At 39.3% G+C, this 18,511-nt stretch overlaps 2 protein-coding genes and 1 pseudogene across 2 annotated transcripts; 1 reads left to right on the forward strand and 2 right to left on the reverse strand.

Annotated features, from left to right (window-relative positions):
- Nucleotides 1-2,212: 2,212 nt before the first annotated feature.
- Nucleotides 2,213-3,151, reverse strand: LOC118827919 (olfactory receptor 11G2-like). The gene has a single exon (XM_036734268.1). It carries the CDS (start codon nt 3,149-3,151, stop codon nt 2,213-2,215), a length of 939 nt encoding a protein of 312 aa, XP_036590163.1.
- Nucleotides 3,152-7,446: 4,295 nt separating this feature from the next.
- Nucleotides 7,447-8,199, forward strand: LOC118830146 (annotated as a pseudogene).
- Nucleotides 8,200-15,884: 7,685 nt separating this feature from the next.
- LOC118827920 (olfactory receptor 11G2-like) lies at nt 15,885-16,823 on the reverse strand. Its single transcript, XM_036734269.1, has one exon. It carries the CDS (start codon nt 16,821-16,823, stop codon nt 15,885-15,887), a length of 939 nt encoding a protein of 312 aa, XP_036590164.1.
- Nucleotides 16,824-18,511: the final 1,688 nt, after the last annotated feature.

Consider the following 18,511-nt stretch of genomic DNA (forward strand, 5'->3'; position numbering starts at 1 on the left):
CTATTTGTATCCCAAGCTCTTAGTACAGCACTTTGTACATAGTAAGCATTTTTATTCATTCATTCATTTAATATTAACATCATCAAAGATGTAAGAGACACTATAGTGTGTAGAACATTCCTGCATTGAAAAGAGGTATAAAAGAAAAAGACAACATAGTTATTATCTGAAAGAGGCTGATAACCTAAAGAAAGACACAATGCACATTGAGATTTATATTTTATTTATCAATGAACACTCATAACACCAGCAGTTAAGACCCCAGACTTAAACTACACACAGACGATAGTACCAGAATAGGAAATCCTTGTGCAATGTCAACATTAAGATGAGACAACTGAGCACTGGAGTTAATTGAGTGACAGTTGCCCTGTCATAGTGGGTGTTTGAAATTATTTAACTAAGACAGCTTTCTTATAAAATCCCTTTTTATCACTCATGTATTTTGGCATGGCAGAGAGTTAATTCTTGACTGAAGGCTCATAGATGATTTTTTGGGAAAAAACAGTCTAACAAACAAATTAAAACACTTTTATATAGTGTTTCTATTTGTTTCTAACAACGTCCATTTTGCAAGAAGATATCCACAGAAGAATCATCTTGGAGGAGGTCAAATAAGTGACTGTTAGTCATGAGTTTTGATAATACCCATGTGATGTAACTGTAACAATATGACTCTTAAGAGGAGATTCCAAGTAAAGGTGAAATGTGGAAATTAAATAGTGTACACACACACACACACACACACACACACACAGATGAACATACATGTTATGACACTTTTGTTTCCTTGTACTTGTGAATTTTATAACTTCCACAAGGACCCCACCACATAGAATGTTGTACATGTATTAGACTAGGAGTCTTAACATTTTTGTTCCAACTGGTAGTCTGGTGCTTACAGACCCTTTCTCAGGGAAATGTTTTTAAATAACTGAGGGAAATGCTAAATTTCAGTTAGAGGTTAATTGAAAATAAATGTGTAATTTGTCTCCCATACAATCTGAAATCTATCTATCTATCCCTTGGGGATTCTTTATCCCAAGTTTAAGGACAACTAAATTAGATGTAGACAGCTTCAAGGCTTATAGAAGTGATCCTTGATATGTAGACTTTGTGGGATAACTTGCAAGAACAGGCACAAGCTGTTTCATGCTTTATGGCAGTGTGGGAATATATACTCACAGAAGAAATGCATGCTACTCTTTCTACCCTGTTCCCCCAGAACTACAGTGTAACATTCCCCTCTACATTGTAAAAAGCATATATATGGGAAGAGGGACAAAGAAAACTACGCCTCTCTAATAAAGATCCATTCAGCAATGGAGCACATATAACCTTGATGTGTTGCTAAATTGAAACCAACCAATGTGGTGTCCATTTACTTGGTGAACGGGAGCAAAGTGTTTCAGCTGAGTTTGGAGGTTGGAGGGCCTGAAAAACCCAGTTACTGTGGAAAAAGCTAAGCATAATGGAGAAAACATACCAGGTTAGATCCCCATTTTGAAGGGGCTGTTTTTGACTCTATTTGATTCCTGACTCAGGCAGATAACATCTTTCCTCAAACCTAACCATGAGGTTTCTCTGTGTTTCACTGGCAATAGGAGTTGTAAACTGAACTCTTCTCATAAGAAGCAGAGGCAGCTACACGGCACAGTGGATAGAGCTTTGGATCTATAGTCATGAAGCCCTGAGTTTAAATCTAGCCCCTCACCACTTACTAGCTGGGTACACCCAGGGCAAGTCACTTTACTTATGTCTATCACAGTTTACTCAACCAGAAATTGGGGGCAATAACAGCATCTTGCTTTCCAGGGCTGTTGCAAGGATCAAATGTGATAATAACTATGATGCTGAATTAGCATACCACCTGGCACATAATAGACTCTTAAATGCTTGTTCCTTCCTCCCCTCCCCCAGCCCCTGAATCCTTTTACCCACTCTCCCATAAATCACAGAATTCTAGTAATGTCAAGGAACTCAGTGGCCATCTTATTTAACCCAAACACAAAAGCAATCCCCACAATAACATACCCTGCAAATTGTGTGTGTATGTGTGTGTGTGTGTGTGTGTGTGTGTGTGTTTTGTCCTTCATTTTCAAAGAGGACCATGGCATCAGGAAAATGATGACCTGACTTGTAGGTGACTTTGACCATACAAATATAGATGAGGAGTGAAGATCTAAGCATCCCTCATATGTCGGGATGATATTCAAATTCTCCCCAGGACTTTGCTCAGAGCAGCCTTAATTTCCTTATTACGGAAACTATAGATCATGGGATTGAAGAGTGGAGTGGCAACCGAGTAAAACAAGGTGATAAATTTCTGCATCTCAGGTTGGCTGGCTGACCCTGGATTCACATACATTATCATGATTGAGCCATAGAATAGTGAGACCACAGCTAGATGGGAAGCACATGTAGAGAAGGCTTTCTGTCTTCCTGAGCCCTTAGGCAATTGGAGCACAGTCCTTAGCACCTGGGTGTAGGAACCAAGGATGTAAATTAGGGTGATAAAGGTAATAAGGGTACTGACAACTCCACAGGTTAGAGTAGTTTTAGGGACAGGTATACATGATAAGGCCAGCATTGCCCCTAGATCACATAAATAGTGGTCAATGACATTTGGACCACAGAAGGGCACCTGGGAGAGGAGAGAGACAGGGGTTAGCAACCAGAGGAAGCCACCCACCCAGCAGGCAGACGCCAGGGTGGTGCAGAGCTTCCCAGTCATAATGGTGGGATAGTGGAGTGGGTAGCAGATTGCAACATGCCGATCAAATGCCATGAGGGCCAGGAAGAAGAGTTCTGTTGCACATAGAGAAAAAAAGATGTAGAATTGGAGGATGCAGCCATTGTAGGAGATGGTCTTGGCCTTGGAGAGGAGGTTGACTAACATATTGGGCACATTGGAGTTGATGTAGCATATCTCAAGGAAGGAAAAGTTAGCCAGTAAGATGTACATAGGGATGTGGAGCTGCTGGTCCCACCACACAGCATAGACAATTGTCCCGTTTCCCATCAGAGTCAGTGCATATATAATGGAGAACAAGTCAAAGAGAAGGATTTCTATTTCTTGGCTGCATGAAAAGCCCAGAAGAATGAACTCGCTTACAGTCCCAGAGATGTTATGACTGCCTAAGATGGTCATTTCTTCTTCACCTTTGAAATGAACAGAGATTTTATTTGACTACCTTTAGTATTCATATATATATATATATATATATATATATATATATATATATATATATATATACACACACACATGTCGATCAGTTCATCTGTCTGTCTATCTATGTATTTATCATTTCGGCCCCTCTCTCTGTTCCCAGGGTTTTGTGGAACACATATTTTTATATTTCAGGAAATGGGCCCTCAGATGAGAAATATGATATGTGTTCTTGTATATACCTATACACAGTCATACATACACACACAATTTATGTATATATATGTGTGTGTGTATGTCTGTTTATGTGAAGACATGTGTATATATATATGTGTGTGTGTATATATGTATATATACTATGTCAGTCTATATATGTATGTATGTCTGTATCTGTCTATCTATCTATCTATCTATCTATCTATCTATCTATCTATCTATCTATTGTCATCTCAACCTCTCTCTGTCCCCAGTATTTTGTGGAACAAATATTTTTATATTTCAGGAAATGGGTCCTCAGATGAGCAATATGACATGTGTTCTTGTATATACCCTATATGGTATGCATACATACACACAATCTATTTGTGTATACATCAGTATGTGTATATGTATGTGAAGATAAGTGTGTGTGTGTGTGTGAATGCAAATATAGGGAAAGCATTTCCAGGTTGGTGGGAATACCCAGGGCTTTTGCTCTACTGACCTTATCTGTCAGAATTCAGGATTGTCTCCATGCCACAATGCATCCCAGAGGAAGGGCTTCACTGGAGTTCTCTAATTCTTCTACTTCAAAGGAACACATGGTAAATAAATGAATGAGAATCTGCTTATTTTGAAGTGAAAGAGCTCATTCTCTTGAATGGCTGCCATGTTAAAGAAAGTCAGCAACAGTGATTGAGGAGCATAGGGAATGTTGGGGTCACTTGAGTCACTCATTCCAATCATCAGAGAAGGAGAGATTCATTCCTGTAGCATTATTAAAGAAGGTTTTAGGTTAAAGTAGAAAAACTGATAACCATTGATCAAGAGCTAGAAAAGACCTCAGAGGTCCCCAACCCTTTCATTTTACAGATGAGAAAAGAGAAGCCTAGGAAAGTTGTGATTTACCCAAAATTTGACAGATATTAAAAAGTCAAATGGAAATGTGAATCCATTCCCCTGCCTCTAGAGCATGAACCCTTTCTATGTTCTCACCTGCTTTTTTCATGCAAAATTATCCCCTTTCCCAAACACAATTGTTTTTCTCCTGGGGTAAGAGATTTCATCTAGGTGTTAGGCCATCTAATTCATATGAAAGTGTGAATGAGAATAAAGAATTGAGATTGACTTTCAATTTCATTGCCATAGGCGATTTCCAGGGGCAGTTTTCCATTTCCAATCCCTTTACCATTACAAACAAGAACCTTCACTACAATCCTTGAACTCAGATTTTATTGGCTTAAGGACAACTCTCTTTCCACTCTGCCACACTCTGCATCTTTATAACTTTCCTTTATTTTTAAAAATTGTGTCCTCTGTAGGTACATGGAAAATGTCTTACCTCTCTTCCTTTGTGTATTTAAAATCACTTGGCTAAGTGTCTGGCATAACAAAAGCTGAGATGTGCAAAGAATAAGGACAGGTAATCAATAATTTCATCTCTGAGTTCAGATGTGACCTCTTGCTCATAAATTATTAGTATATGTATGACTTTGGACAATTGACTTAACCTTTTTGGGCCTCAGTTTCCTTATGTGTAAGATGAAAAGGCTAAATCACCTCTGAGTCCTCTTGCAGCTCTTGAGTCATGATCATTTACCAATGTCTTAAGCATTATTTTCCCTGCTCAGTGTGACCACAAGCAGTTTATGTATTATTATGTATTATGTATTATTTAATGTATTAGAGGATAGGCTTCATATATTGGAATCTGGTGAAAAAAAGAATGGGCAATGAGAGAGCAAGTAGTTTCATGTTCGATAGACTGAGCATGGCAGGAACTGAGAAGCAAGAATATAGTCATATTCGAGCAAAGTGTTTGATGCCGGAATGAAAGGCTTGGGAAGAGAGAGCTGAAGTTGAAGAGAACTATAAATGCCTAGAGAGAGGTCAGCTTCCTTGCTTGGATGGAACATTTATAAGAGTGAGGAAATCTTAGTTTCCATGATAACATCATGCTAGTGAGACTACAATAAAGGCAAAGGAAGTTCGTTCATTCATATGCAACCTGAAATGAGGCATATGTCCTGTTATTACCTTTGATATAATTTTATAAGACTCATCATTAATTCCAATGTGAAATTAAAAGTTTCATTTGGATTGGAAAACCCCCAGTGGTAGAGCAGGAGGATTGAAAAACCCAGGAATAAGACTTTTCATACTTTTTTTTGGTATGAGGACAGGGATCATGCCATCTTTGTTAGCCTTCTAGTCTGGAGAGGTATTTCCCATTCCTTTCTCTAATATGAAAGAAAACCTTAATTTCCCCGAGTCAGGTTAAGTAATTATATGGAAAAATAAGGACCATATATCTATAGATAGAAATTATCTAGTCCAACTCCCATCACTTTACAGATGTGATAACCATATATCTACAGATAGAAGTTATCTAGCCAATTCCCATCACTTTACAGGTTACATATGTGATAACCAAGGCCCAGAGTAGTAAGAAGACAGCCGAGGTCACATAGGTACCAAGCAGAAACCTGGGACTTGAACCCAGGTCTCCTGAGTCTACGTATGTTCAAGTACTTTTCCCTGCTACATCATCCTGTCTCTCTAAAGTAGGGTAGCCCTTTACCACAGCCCTTGCATTTTACAGAATTTGGCACTGAGATATAGAGCCCATCACCACTTACCCCAGCAATTTATATCCAGTGTTAGACACCGGCTTCCTATGCTCCAGCCACCTAAAGGAGTACCAGCACCTGCCTTTTATTGTAAGAGGCATCATTTATTTCTGTAAGAAGACTGTGTTTTCTGGGTGTTCTTGACTTCTTATGATGGCTATTCTTTCCTATTTCTACTTGCTTTTACCCTTTGGGGAATTCTCCAGAGGAGCACCAGGAGAAATTACTGATTGCTCTCTTGGGTAGGTAGATTTTATTTTTAGTGAGTAGTGATAAAGAGAATAACAGAACTTAAATCAGCATTACAAGCAACCACCCCCTCTTTCCCTCTTCTTCTTTCCATCCCAGTCTTCCAGTATAGAATCACACGGGACCAGAGAACCTCAAAGCTGGGAGGGAAACAACAGGTCATCTTGTCTAATTCCCTCATTTTATTTATTGATGGCAAAATTAAAGCCCAGAGAATGGAAATGACTTTCCCAAGGTCAAATAGCTAGTAAGTGGCAGGGCTGGGATTGAAATGTGAGTCTTCTGTTTTTGCTGACTCTAAGACCAGTGCTCTTTCTGCTTCCAAAGAAGTTACAAGGAGTCAAAATGCACCTGACAAATTAAGAGGATAGTATGTAAACTAATATGGCTGGCCTAGATGAGTAGTAGGGAATCATGTTTCAGTTATTTGCACTTTCTTTCTGGAGGATTTAGATATTCCTGCAGAAGAAATAAACCAACCAACAGTGCTGAAAATCATTAGACTTTAAAAAATGACAGACATGTTTTCCTTTATATAAGGTAAAGTGCAACACCTGGGGACATTATTAGGAGGCTGGTTGGGGGGTAGGGGAGGATATATAGGGACTCAGCCTTGAGTACAACCATCCTTACGCAGGAGGAGGAAGGAAATTGGTGATCCAGGTGAAAAACACTCCACTACCTTAGCACCTGAGTATGCCAGGTCCTGGGTGACTCCTCCATGTCTTTGCTTAGAGATGCCCGTGTTATATAATGTGATTAAATAGCAATGTGGAAGAGGGCCAAGTACTTTATAGGGAGGGGTGGAGTCTCAGTCAGGTGAACCTTATTGATTTCCTGGATATAACATCACAGGCTAGGGAGTGCTAATCAGCTAGGTAGTGATAAGTTCTTAACTTGATTTTTTCCAGACGTAGAACATTTTTGTTGGAGAGATGACAGTTCCAGAAAAAGGGGAAGAGTAGAGGTTCTAGGCAGGAGGAGTATCTCTAGAACAACAATGCCAACAAAAGCCAGTGGAATAAATAGGCCATATGTTCCCTAATCTACAGTTTTCTAATCTACAAATGGGCCAATAAATAACCTGAGGTTATTTTTTCCCTACGCTCTTATAGGCAGAAAGATAGATTAAGCTGCTTCCAACAGGATTGGCTTTGGGGCTAACCTTTCACTGCCGCCCTCCCTTCTCACAGAGTGAAGATGGCAACCAGCTTCCTTGTTCATGAGATGATCTGGTTTGACAAATTCAAGTATGATATACAGAAAGAAAGTTTTATGAGCAGATGAGTGGTCCTGTGCCCATCTCCTCCCAACAGAGCACAAACACCAGCTCTTCCAGTGGTCCCAGTCGGGGCTGTTGTGAGCTAGTCACCAGAACTTCCAAACTAGAGGCAGAGAACCAGACCCTTAAGAGTCTGATTCAGGACCTACAGCTCACCATCTCCAAGCTCAAAATCTGGCTGTGTACCCTGGAGGAATGGTCGCCCTCCCACTGCTCTCTGGCTCCTCAGAATCAGCATGTATCCCCTATGCATAAGGTGGAGCTACCTACCACATCACCTGCTAAGAAGGTGGCCACCACAGCAGAGGATGATGAAGAAGATCATGATATTGATTTGTTTGGTAGCTATGATGAGGAAGAAGAAAAGGAAGCAGCCAGACTTTAGGATGAACAGCTTTGGTAGTATGCAGTCTTCCATCATCCAAGATGTCAAGCATTGGGATGATGAAACAGGCATGGCAAAGTTGGTGGACTGCGTCTACTCCATACAGCTGGATGAACTGGTCTGGGGAGGCTCCAAGCTGGTGCCTGTGGGGTATGGCATTTGGAAGCTGCAGATCCAGTGTGTGGTAGAGGATGACAAGGTGGGCACAGACATCATGGAGGAAGAGATCTCCAAGTTCTAAGATTATGTGCAGAGTGTTGACATCACCGCTTTCAACACGATCTAAAAGGTCCCTGAATGTGTGTGAATTTGTAACCAAAATAAAGGCTGAGATTTGAGGTGCTTGGGTCTGTTCTGGACTGGTGTCTTGAGGGAGGGAGGGGTGGAAAGGGCAACCTCTGAGGAAGATAGAGCAGGGGCCTTGACCTTTCCTCTCATGGGGGAAGAATAGGGCCTCTGAGAGATGTTTCAACTGGACTTGCAATGGAATGGTACAGTAATTATGATAATTGAAAGGGATTATATATAGACTGAAGGCGTTAGTATAAAGTAAATGATGTGATCATAAAAAAAACATAGTGAAGTGGTGCAAAGGAATAGTTCTTGGAGAACAGGCAAGAAGGAGGTAGAAAAGGGAAAATTTTGCCACATGAAGAGGCACAGAAACATAGAGGAAAGAAAGGAGGGAGAAAAGCAGTGTTTGAGGCTTGCTCTAATTGGTTTTGGTTCAAAGAGGGATTATCACATTCTGATAAGTATAGAAATCAAATTTGTCCTACATGCAGGAGGAGGGGAAAGTAAAGGGGGGGGGGGGATGGATAGAAGGGACGGAGGAAGTTGAAAGGGGAAATGGGTAAGATAAGGGAGGGGAAACTGTGGAAGACAGTGGTCAAAAGCAAAACTCTTTTGAGGAGTGGAAAGGAGAAGGGAGAAATAAAGGCTTAAATGGGGGGAAATAGGATGGAGAAAAAGACATAGATAATAATCACAACTGTGAATGTGAATGGAATGACCTCTACCATAAAACAGAGGAAGATAGAAGAATAGGTTAAAAAACATAATCCTACAATATTATCCTACAATGTATTATTTACAAGAAACATATTTGAAACAGGGGGGATACACACAGGGTAAAGGTAAAAGGCTAGAATAGAATATATTATGCTTCAGTTAAAGTAAACAAACACAAAAAAGTAGGGGTAGCAATCCTACTCTCAGAAAAAGCAAAATCAAAGAGAGTTCTAATTAAAAGAGATAAGGAAGAACACTATACACTGCTAAAAGGCACCATTGACAATGAAACAATATCATTACCTAACATGTATGCACCAAGTGGTATAGCATACAAATTCTTAGAGGAGAACTTAAGGGAGTTGCAGGAAGAAATAGACAGCAAAACTATACTAGTGGGAGACCTCAACCTTCCCATCTCTGAACTTGATAAATCTAACCTCAAAATAAACAAGAAAGAAATTGAACAGGTGAACAGAATTTTAGAAAAGGTAGATATCATAGATCTCTGGAGAAAACTGAATGGGGATTAAAAAGAATATAACTTTTTCTTAGTGGCACATGGCACATACTCAAAAATGACCATGTACTAGGGCATAAAAACCTCATAACCCAGTGCAGAAAGGCAGAAATAGTCAATGCATCCTTTTCAGATCATGATGTAATTAAACTTATTTGAAATAAAGGACCATGGAAAGACAAACTAAAAATTAAATGGAAAACAAATTATCTGATCCTAAAGAATGAGCAGGGCAGAGCCAAGATGGCAGCTTTCTAAGTAGGGACTTGTATGAGCCCCCCATCAGGTCCCTCCAAAAACCTATAAAAATGGCTCTGAACAAACTCTAGAGCTGCAAAACCCACAAAATAGCAGAGGGAAGCAGGGATCCAGCCCAGGACAGCCTGGATGGTCGCTGGATGAGGTCCATTGCACACGGAGCAGAGCGTAGTGGAGCTCAGTGTGGGCGGTGCTAGGACCAACCAGACCAGGATTCAGGCAGAACAAGCCCTAGTGCCCTGAATCAGTGAGCTATGGCAGTTACCAGACTTCTCAATCCACAAACACCAAAGACAACAGAGAAGGTTAGTGGGAAAAGCTGCGGGGGACAGAGTTTGAGGTTCAGCCACCACCATAGGGGCAGCAGGGGTGGTGAACCTACAGAACTACAGCTGCAGGTACTTCCCGCCCCAGGCTCACCTGGTGGGAGGAATTAAGTGGAGGATAAGATCAAGAGTGCAGAGCCTCCTTAAGATTTGCATCAGGTCCCAGTTGGTGGTTCTTGGGGAAGGAGAAGTGCTGGTGTGGCAGAGCTGGCTATATAGAAATAGCTCTGAAATCAATGGCATCCCTTCAAGCTTGGAACAAAGTACTCTTTGCTCTACAAGCAGTCATACCCTGACGAAAAATTCAAGGGTCAGGTAAGTAGGCTGGGAACATGGCCAGGCAGTGAAAACACACTCAGATTCAGTCTCAGACTTTGGAATCTTTCTTTGGTGACAAAGAAGACCAAAACATACAGCCAGAAGAAGTCAACAAAGTCAAAGAGCCTACAACAAAAGCCTCCAAGAAAAGCATAAACTGGTCTCAGGCCATGGAAGAGCTCAAAAAGGATTTGGAAAAGCAAGTTAGAGAAGTAGAGGAAAAATTGGGAAGAGAAATGAGAATGATGCAAGAAAACCATGAAAAACAAGTCAATGACTTGCTAAAGGAGACCGAAAAAAATACTGAAAAAAATATTGAAGAAAACAATACCTTAAAAAATAGACTAACTCAAATGGCAAAAGAGCTCCAAAAAGCCAATGAGGAGAAGAGTGCCTTGAAAGGTAGAATTAGCCAAATGGAAAAGGAGGTCCAAAAGACCACTGAAGAAAATACAACTTTAAAAATTAGATTGGAGCAAGTGGAAGCTAGTGACTTGATGGGAAATCAAGATATTATAAAACAAAAACAAAGGAATGAAAAAGTGGAAGACAATGTGAAATATCTCATTGGAAAAACCATTGACCCGGAAAATAGATCCAGGAGAGATAATTTAAAAATTGTTGGACTACCTGAAAGTCATGATCAGAACAAGAGCCTAGATATGATCTTTCAATAAATTATCAAGGAGAACTGCCCTGATATTCTAGAGCTAGAGGGTAAAATAGGAATTGAAAGAATCCACAGATCGCCTTCTCAAAAAGATCCCTAAATGAAAACTCCTAGGAACATTGTCACCAATTCCAGAGCTCCCAGATCAAGGAAAAAATACTGCAAGCAGCCAGAAAGAAACAATTTGAGTATTGTGGAAAAATAATCAGGATAACACAGGATCTAGCAGCTTCCACCTTAAGGGACTGAAGGGCTTGGAATACAATATTCTGGAGGTCAATGGAGCTAGGATTAAAACCAAGAATCACCTACCCAGAAAAACTGAGTATCATGCTCCAAGGCAAAATACAGGTTTTCCATAAAATAGAAGACTTTCACCCTTTCTCAGTGAAAAGACCAGAGCTGAATAGAAAATTTGACTTCCAAACACAAGAATCAAGGGAAGCATGAAAAGGTGAACAAGAAGAGAAATCCTAAGGGACTTACTAAAGTTGAACTGTTTTGTTTACATTCCTACATGGAAAGATGATCTGTATGATTAATGAGACCTCAGTATCATAGTAACTGAAAGGAATATGAATATATACGTGTATGCATATATATACATATGTGTGTATCTATGTATATATATATATATATGCATATATATATATATATATTTGTGTGTGTGTGTGTGTGTGTGTAGACAGAGGCACAGGGTGAGTTGAATATGAATGGATGATATCTAAAAAAATAAAATCCAATTAAGGGATAAAATAGGAATATTTTGAGAGAGGGAGAAAGGGAGAGATAGAATGGGGTAAATCATCTTGCATAAAAGTGGCAAGAAAAAGTGTTTCTGTAGGAAGGGAAGAGGGGGTAGGTGAGGAAGAATGAGTAAATCTTGCTCTCATCGAATTTGACCTGAGGAGGGAATACCATACACACTCAATTGGGTATCATACCCCACAGGAAAGAAGGAGGAAGAAGATAAAAAGGAGGGGGACGATAGAAGGGAGGGCAGACAGGGGGAGAAGGTAATCAAAAATACTTTTAAAAACAGACAGAGTCAAGGGAGAAAATTCAATAAAGGAGGATATGTTAGGAAGAAGCAAAACATAGTTAGTCTTTTACAACATAAGTATTGTGGAAGGGTTTTACATAATGATATGCATGTGGCCTATGTTGAATTGCTTGCCTTCTTAGGGAGGGTGGGCAGGGAGGGAAGAGGGGAGAGAATTTGGAACTCAAAGTTTTAAAAACAGACGTACAAAAACAAACAAAAAGAAAGTTTTTGCATGCAACTAGAAAATAAGATACACAGGCAATGGGGTGTAGAAATTTATCTTGCCCTACAAAAGAAGAAGGGAAAGGGGGATGGGAGGGGAGTGGGGTGACAGAAGGGAGGACTGACTGGGGAACAGGGCAACCAGAATATATGCCATCTTGGAGTGGGCAGGAAGGTAGAAATGGGGAGAAAATTTGTAATTCGAACTCTTGTGAAAATCAATGCTGAAAACTAAATATATTAAGTAAATTAAATTTTAAAAAAAGAGATGAAGGAAACTACATCTTGCTAAAATGCACCATAGACAGTGAAGTAACATCAATACTAAATATATATGCAGTAAGTGGTAATAGCATCCACACTCTTAAAGGAGAATTTAAGTGAATTACGCATGACCAAACAAGACAAAGAGAAAATTACAACATATAAAATAGATCATTTTGATTATATTAAAAAGATTTTGCACAAACAAAACCAATACAACCAAGATTAGAAGGAAAGTAGAAAGCTGGGAAACAATCTTTATAGCAAGTGATAAAGGCCTTGTTTCTCAAATAAATAGAGAACTAAATTAAGTTTATAAGAATATAAGCCATTTCCCAACTGATAAACAGGCAGTTCTCAGATGAAAAATATCAAGGCTATCTATAGGCATATGTATAAGTGCTCTAAGTCACTTCTGATTAGAGAAATGCAAATTAAAACAACTCTAAGTTGTTATCTCACACCTATCAGATTGGCTAATGTGACAAAAAAGGGAAATGATAAATGTTGTAGAGGATGTGGGAAAATTGTGAAACTAATGCACTGTTGGTGGAGTTGTGAACTCTTCCAACCATTCTGGAGAATAATTTGGAACTAAGCCCAAAGGGCAACCAAACTGTGCATACCCTTTGACCCAGCAATACCAACGTTAGGTCTGTATCTCAAAAAGATCATAAAAAAGGGAAAAGGACCTACACATGTAAAAATATTTATAGCAGCCCTTTCCATGGTGGCAAAATATTGGAGACTGAGGGAATCCCCATCAATTGGGGAATGGCTGAACAAACTGTGGTATACGAATGTAATGGAATACTGCTGTGCAATAAAAAATTATGAAAAGGCAGATTTCAGAAAAACCTAGAAAGACTTGTACAAACTAATGCAAAGTGAAATGAGCATAACCAGGAAAACATTGTACTGTACACAGTATCAGCAACATTGTGTAATGATCATCTATGAATGATTTGGGGGCAGCTAGGTAATGCAGTTGACAGAGAACCAACCCTGGAGTCAGGAAGACTTGAATTCAAATCCAGCTTCAGACACCTGACACTAGCTATGTGACCCTGGGCAAGTCACTTAACCCCAATTGCCTTGCCAAAAAATAAATAAGTGTGTGTGTGTGTGTGTGTGTGTACATGCACACATGTGTGCTCACACACACACACACACACACACGCACATACACGCACACATTTATCAGGCCTGCACAAGGGTATTAAGCTTCTTAATTACTTCTTAAAAGGCCAGTGAGCCCCATTACCTCTGTCTGAGAACAGCCTTGGGGTCTGAGGATGACCTAAGTCATAGTTAAGTCCTTTATATTTTTTTATGGGCTGCCCAAAATCCTTCCATGGGCCACAAGTATATGTGACTCAGCTCTTCTCAGCAACACAATGATACAAGACAAAGGATTCACAAAGGAAAACGCTATCCACATCCAGATAAAGACCTGATGGACTCTGAATGCAGATCAAAGCATACATATTTCACAACTGTGACTAATATGGAAATAAGGTTTACATGATAGCACATGTATAACCCATGTAAAATTGCCTACCATTTTAGGAAGAGGGGAGGGGAGGCAGGGAGAAAAATTTTGAACTCAAAATCTTGTAAAAATGAATGCTAAAAATTGTCCTGACATGTGATTGGGGAAAAAATAAAATGCTGTCAAGAAAAAAAAAGAACTACACTAATCTATTTTTCTACTTTTCTACTACTAGACTTTTCTACTTTTCTATTTGTATCCCTAGCTCTTAGCACAGTTCTTTGCACATAGCAAGCATTTTCATTCATTCATTCATTCATTCATTCATTCAATAATAAAATCATCAAAGATGTAAGATACACTATGGTATGTAGAACATCATTACATTCAAAAGAGTACAGAAGAATAAAAGACAAAATAGTTTCAATCTGAAAGGGACTAATAGCCTAAAGGCACAATGCACATCAAGATATTTATATTTTATTATCCATAAACACATAACATTAGCAGTTAAAAGATATGACCCCAGACTTAAACCACACACAGAAGGTAGTACTTGAGTAGGAAATCCTTGTGCAATGTCAACATTAAGATGAGACAATTAAGCACTGGAATTAATTGAGTGCCAGTTGCTCTGTCATAGTAGGTATTTGAAATTATTTAACTAGGATAGCTTTCTTATAAAATCCCTTTTTTCACTCAGGTACTTTGGTATGGTATAGGGTGAAGTCCAGACGCATGGCTCATAGATTTTTTTTGTGGGGTAGGGGGAGGAAAGCAGTAACAAACAAGTCAAAACTCTATTATATAGTGTTTCCATTTGTGTCCAACAATGTCCACTCTTTAGGAAGACCTCCAGTGAGGAGTCATCTTGGAGCAGGTCAAATAAGTGACTAGGCTTTGATAATATGTGTGTGATGTAACTCTAACAATATGACCCTTAATAAGGAGATTTCAAATGAAAATGAAATGTTGAAATTAAATAGTACTCACACATATAGAGAGATAAACATACATATTATTACACTTTTGTTTCTTTGCTGTACTTGTGAATTTTATAATTTCTACAAGGTCTTCAACGCACAGAATGATGCACAAGTATTAGACCAGAGCTCTCAATGGTTTTTGGTGTCATAGTTCCGATTGGCAATCTGGTGCTTAGGGACCCTTTCTTAGGGAAAAATTTTTAAATAATTGAGGAAAATGCTAAATTTCAACTAGAGATTAAGTGAAAGTAAACATGTAATTTGTTTCCCATACAACCTGAAATCTATCCACCTATCCCTTGGAGGTTCTTGATCCTGAGTTTAAAGACAACTATATTAAATGAAGCCAGCTTCAAGGATTATAGAAGTGATCCTTGATATGTGGACTTTGTGGAATGATTTGTAAAAACAAGAAAAGCAGAGTCAGACTCCACTACTCCTTCAATCAATTAATATACCCCAAACTTTCAATGTGAAGATATAGAAGTGAAGACAAAGTGAGAGCACCCTATCTCGTAAATAATTAAGATTTGATAAAATCAAAAGTGGAATCTGAAAAGAAAGGAAACAGAGAAAGTGACCCAGGAAAGAAGATTTTAAAATATAAGGGCAGGAAGATTGAGTTCTCTGTGGGCATCATCTTTCCTTATAGATGTCTCATGCTTTATGCCAGTGTGGGAATATATAATCTCAGAAGAGATGTATGCCACTCTCTACCCTGTTCCCACTAGCTCTAAATTATAATAACATCTTCTTCTCCACTGAAAAAAGCATATATGCGGGAAGAGGGAGAAAGACAGCCATGTCTCCCTCCAATAAATGTCCAGATCTAAGCATTCCTTATATGTTAAGATGATAATTATATTCTCCCCAGGACTTTTCTCAAAGCAGCCTTAATTTCTTTATTACGGAAACTATAGATCATGGGATTGAAGAGTGGAGTAGCCACTGAGTAGAACAAAGTGATGAATTTCTGCATCTCAGGTTGGCTGGCTGACCCCGGGCTCACATACATCATCATGATTGAGCCATAGAATAGTGACACTACAGCTAGATGGGAAGCACATGTAGAAAAGGCTTTCTGTCTTCCCGAGCCCTTGGGCACTCGGAGCACAGCCCTTAGCACCTGGGTGTAGGAACCAAGGATGTAAATTAGGGTGATAAAGGTAATAAGGGTACTGACAACACCACAGGTTAGAGTAGTTTTAGGGACAGGTGTACATGATAAGGCCAGCATTGCCCCTAGATCACATAAATAGTGGTCAATGACATTTGGACCACAGAAGGGCACCTGGGAGAGGAGAGATACAGGGGTCAGTAACCAAAGGAAGCCACCCACCCAGCAGGCAGACACCAGGGTGGCACAGAGCTTCCCAGTCATAATGGTGGGATAGTGGAGTGGGTAGCAGATTGCGATGTAACGATCAAATGCCATGAGGGACAGGAAGAAGAGTTCTGTTGCACATAAAGAAGAAAAGACGTAGAATTGGAGGATGCAGCCACTGTAGGAGATGGTCTTGGTCTTAGAGAGGAGGTTGGCTAGCATGTTGGGGACACTGGAGTTAGTATAGCAGATCTCAAGGAAGGAAAAGCTGGCCAATAAGATGTACATAGGGATGTGGAGCTGCTGGTCCCACCACACAGCGTAGACAATTGTCCCATTTCCCATCAGAGTCAGTGCATACATAATGGAGAACAAGACAAAGAGAAGGATTTCTATTTCTTGGCTGCGTGAAAAGCCCAGAAGGATGAACTCGCTTACAGTTCCAGAGATGTTATGAGTGCCTAAGATGGTCATTTCTTCTTCACCTTTGAAATGGACAGAGATTTTATTTGACTATCTTTAGTATTCATATGTGTGTGTTTCAGTCTATCTATCTATATATCTATCTATCTACCTATCATCTCAACCTCTCTCTGTCCCCAGTGTTTTGTGGAACAAATATTTTTATATTTCAGGAAATGGGTCCTCAGATGAGCAGTATGGAATGTCTTCTTGTATATACATATATACATAAATACACACATAATTTATGTGTGTATGTGTGTATGTATGTATATGTACATTTATGTGAAGATGTGTGTATTTGTATATGTATGTGTATGTGTGTACGTGCGCATGTGTGTATGTGTCTGTATGTGCGTGTGTAGTGTGTGTGTATATACACGTACAGAGAAAGAACATTTCCAGATGTGTGGCAATACCCAGTGCTTTTGCTCTACTGACCTTATTTATCAAAATTCAAGATTACCTCCATGCCACAATACATCCCAGAGGAAGGGCTTCAATGGAGTTCTCTAATTCTTCTACTTCAAAGGAGCACGTGGTAAATGATTGAGTGAGGATCTATTTATTTTGAAGTGAAAGAGCTCATTGTCTTGAATAGCCAACATGTTAGAGAACATCAGCAACAGTAATTGAGGAGCATAGGGAATGTTGCGGTCACTTGAGTCACTCATTCCAATAAGCAGAGAAGGAGAGATTCATTCCTGTAGCATTATTAGTACAAGTTTTAAGTTAAAGTATAAATGCTGACAACCATTGATTAAGAGCTAGAAAAGATCACAGAGGCCCCCAACCCTTTCATTTTATGGATGAGAAAAAGAAGCCTAGGCAAGTTGTGATTTGTCCAAAATTACACAGATATTAAAAAGTCAAATGCAAATTTGAGTCCATTCCCTTGCCTCTAGAGCCTGATTTCTTTCTATTTTCTCACCTGCTTTCTTCATGCAAAATATTCTCTTTCTCAAACAATTTTGACTTTCTCTTGAGGTAACAGATTTTATCTAGGTGTTAGGCTATTTAATTCATATGAAAGTGTGAATGAGAATAAAGAATAGAGATGAACTTTCAATTTCATTGCCCAAGGGAATTCCCAGAGGCAGTTTTCCATCTCCATTCCCTTTACCAATACAAACAACCATCTTCCCAGGTGAACTTGAACTCAGGTTTCGTTGGCTTAAAGGACAACTCTCTTCCCACTCTCCCAGATTCTGCTTCTTTATAACTTTCCTTTCCTTTTTAAAATTGTGCCCTCTGTAGGTACATTGAAAATGTCTTACCTCTCTTCCTTTGTGTATTTAAAATCAGTTGGCTAAGCATCTGGCATAACAGAAGCTGAGATGTGGAAAGAATAAGGAGAGGTGATCAATAATTTCATCTCTGAATTCAGTTTTGACCTCTTGCTCATTAATTATTACTACATGTATGGTTTTGGACAATTGATTTAACCTCTTTGTGCCTCAGTTTCCTTATCTGTGAGATGAATACATAGTACTAAATCACCTCTGAGTCCTCTTGTAGCTCTAAAGTTATGATCTTATGCATTTACCAACTTCTTGGGCCATATTGTCCCTGCTCAGTGTGACCATAAACAGATGCAACAAATGTATTAGTGAGGGTAGGCTTTGTACATTGGAATCTGATTAAAAAAAAGAATGGCAATAAGAAGGCAAGTAGTTTCATGCTCGATAGACTGAGCAAGA

The sequence above is a fragment of the Trichosurus vulpecula genome, chromosome 8, assembly GCF_011100635.1.
Source record: "Trichosurus vulpecula isolate mTriVul1 chromosome 8, mTriVul1.pri, whole genome shotgun sequence".
Taxonomy (NCBI): Eukaryota; Metazoa; Chordata; class Mammalia; order Diprotodontia; family Phalangeridae; genus Trichosurus; species Trichosurus vulpecula.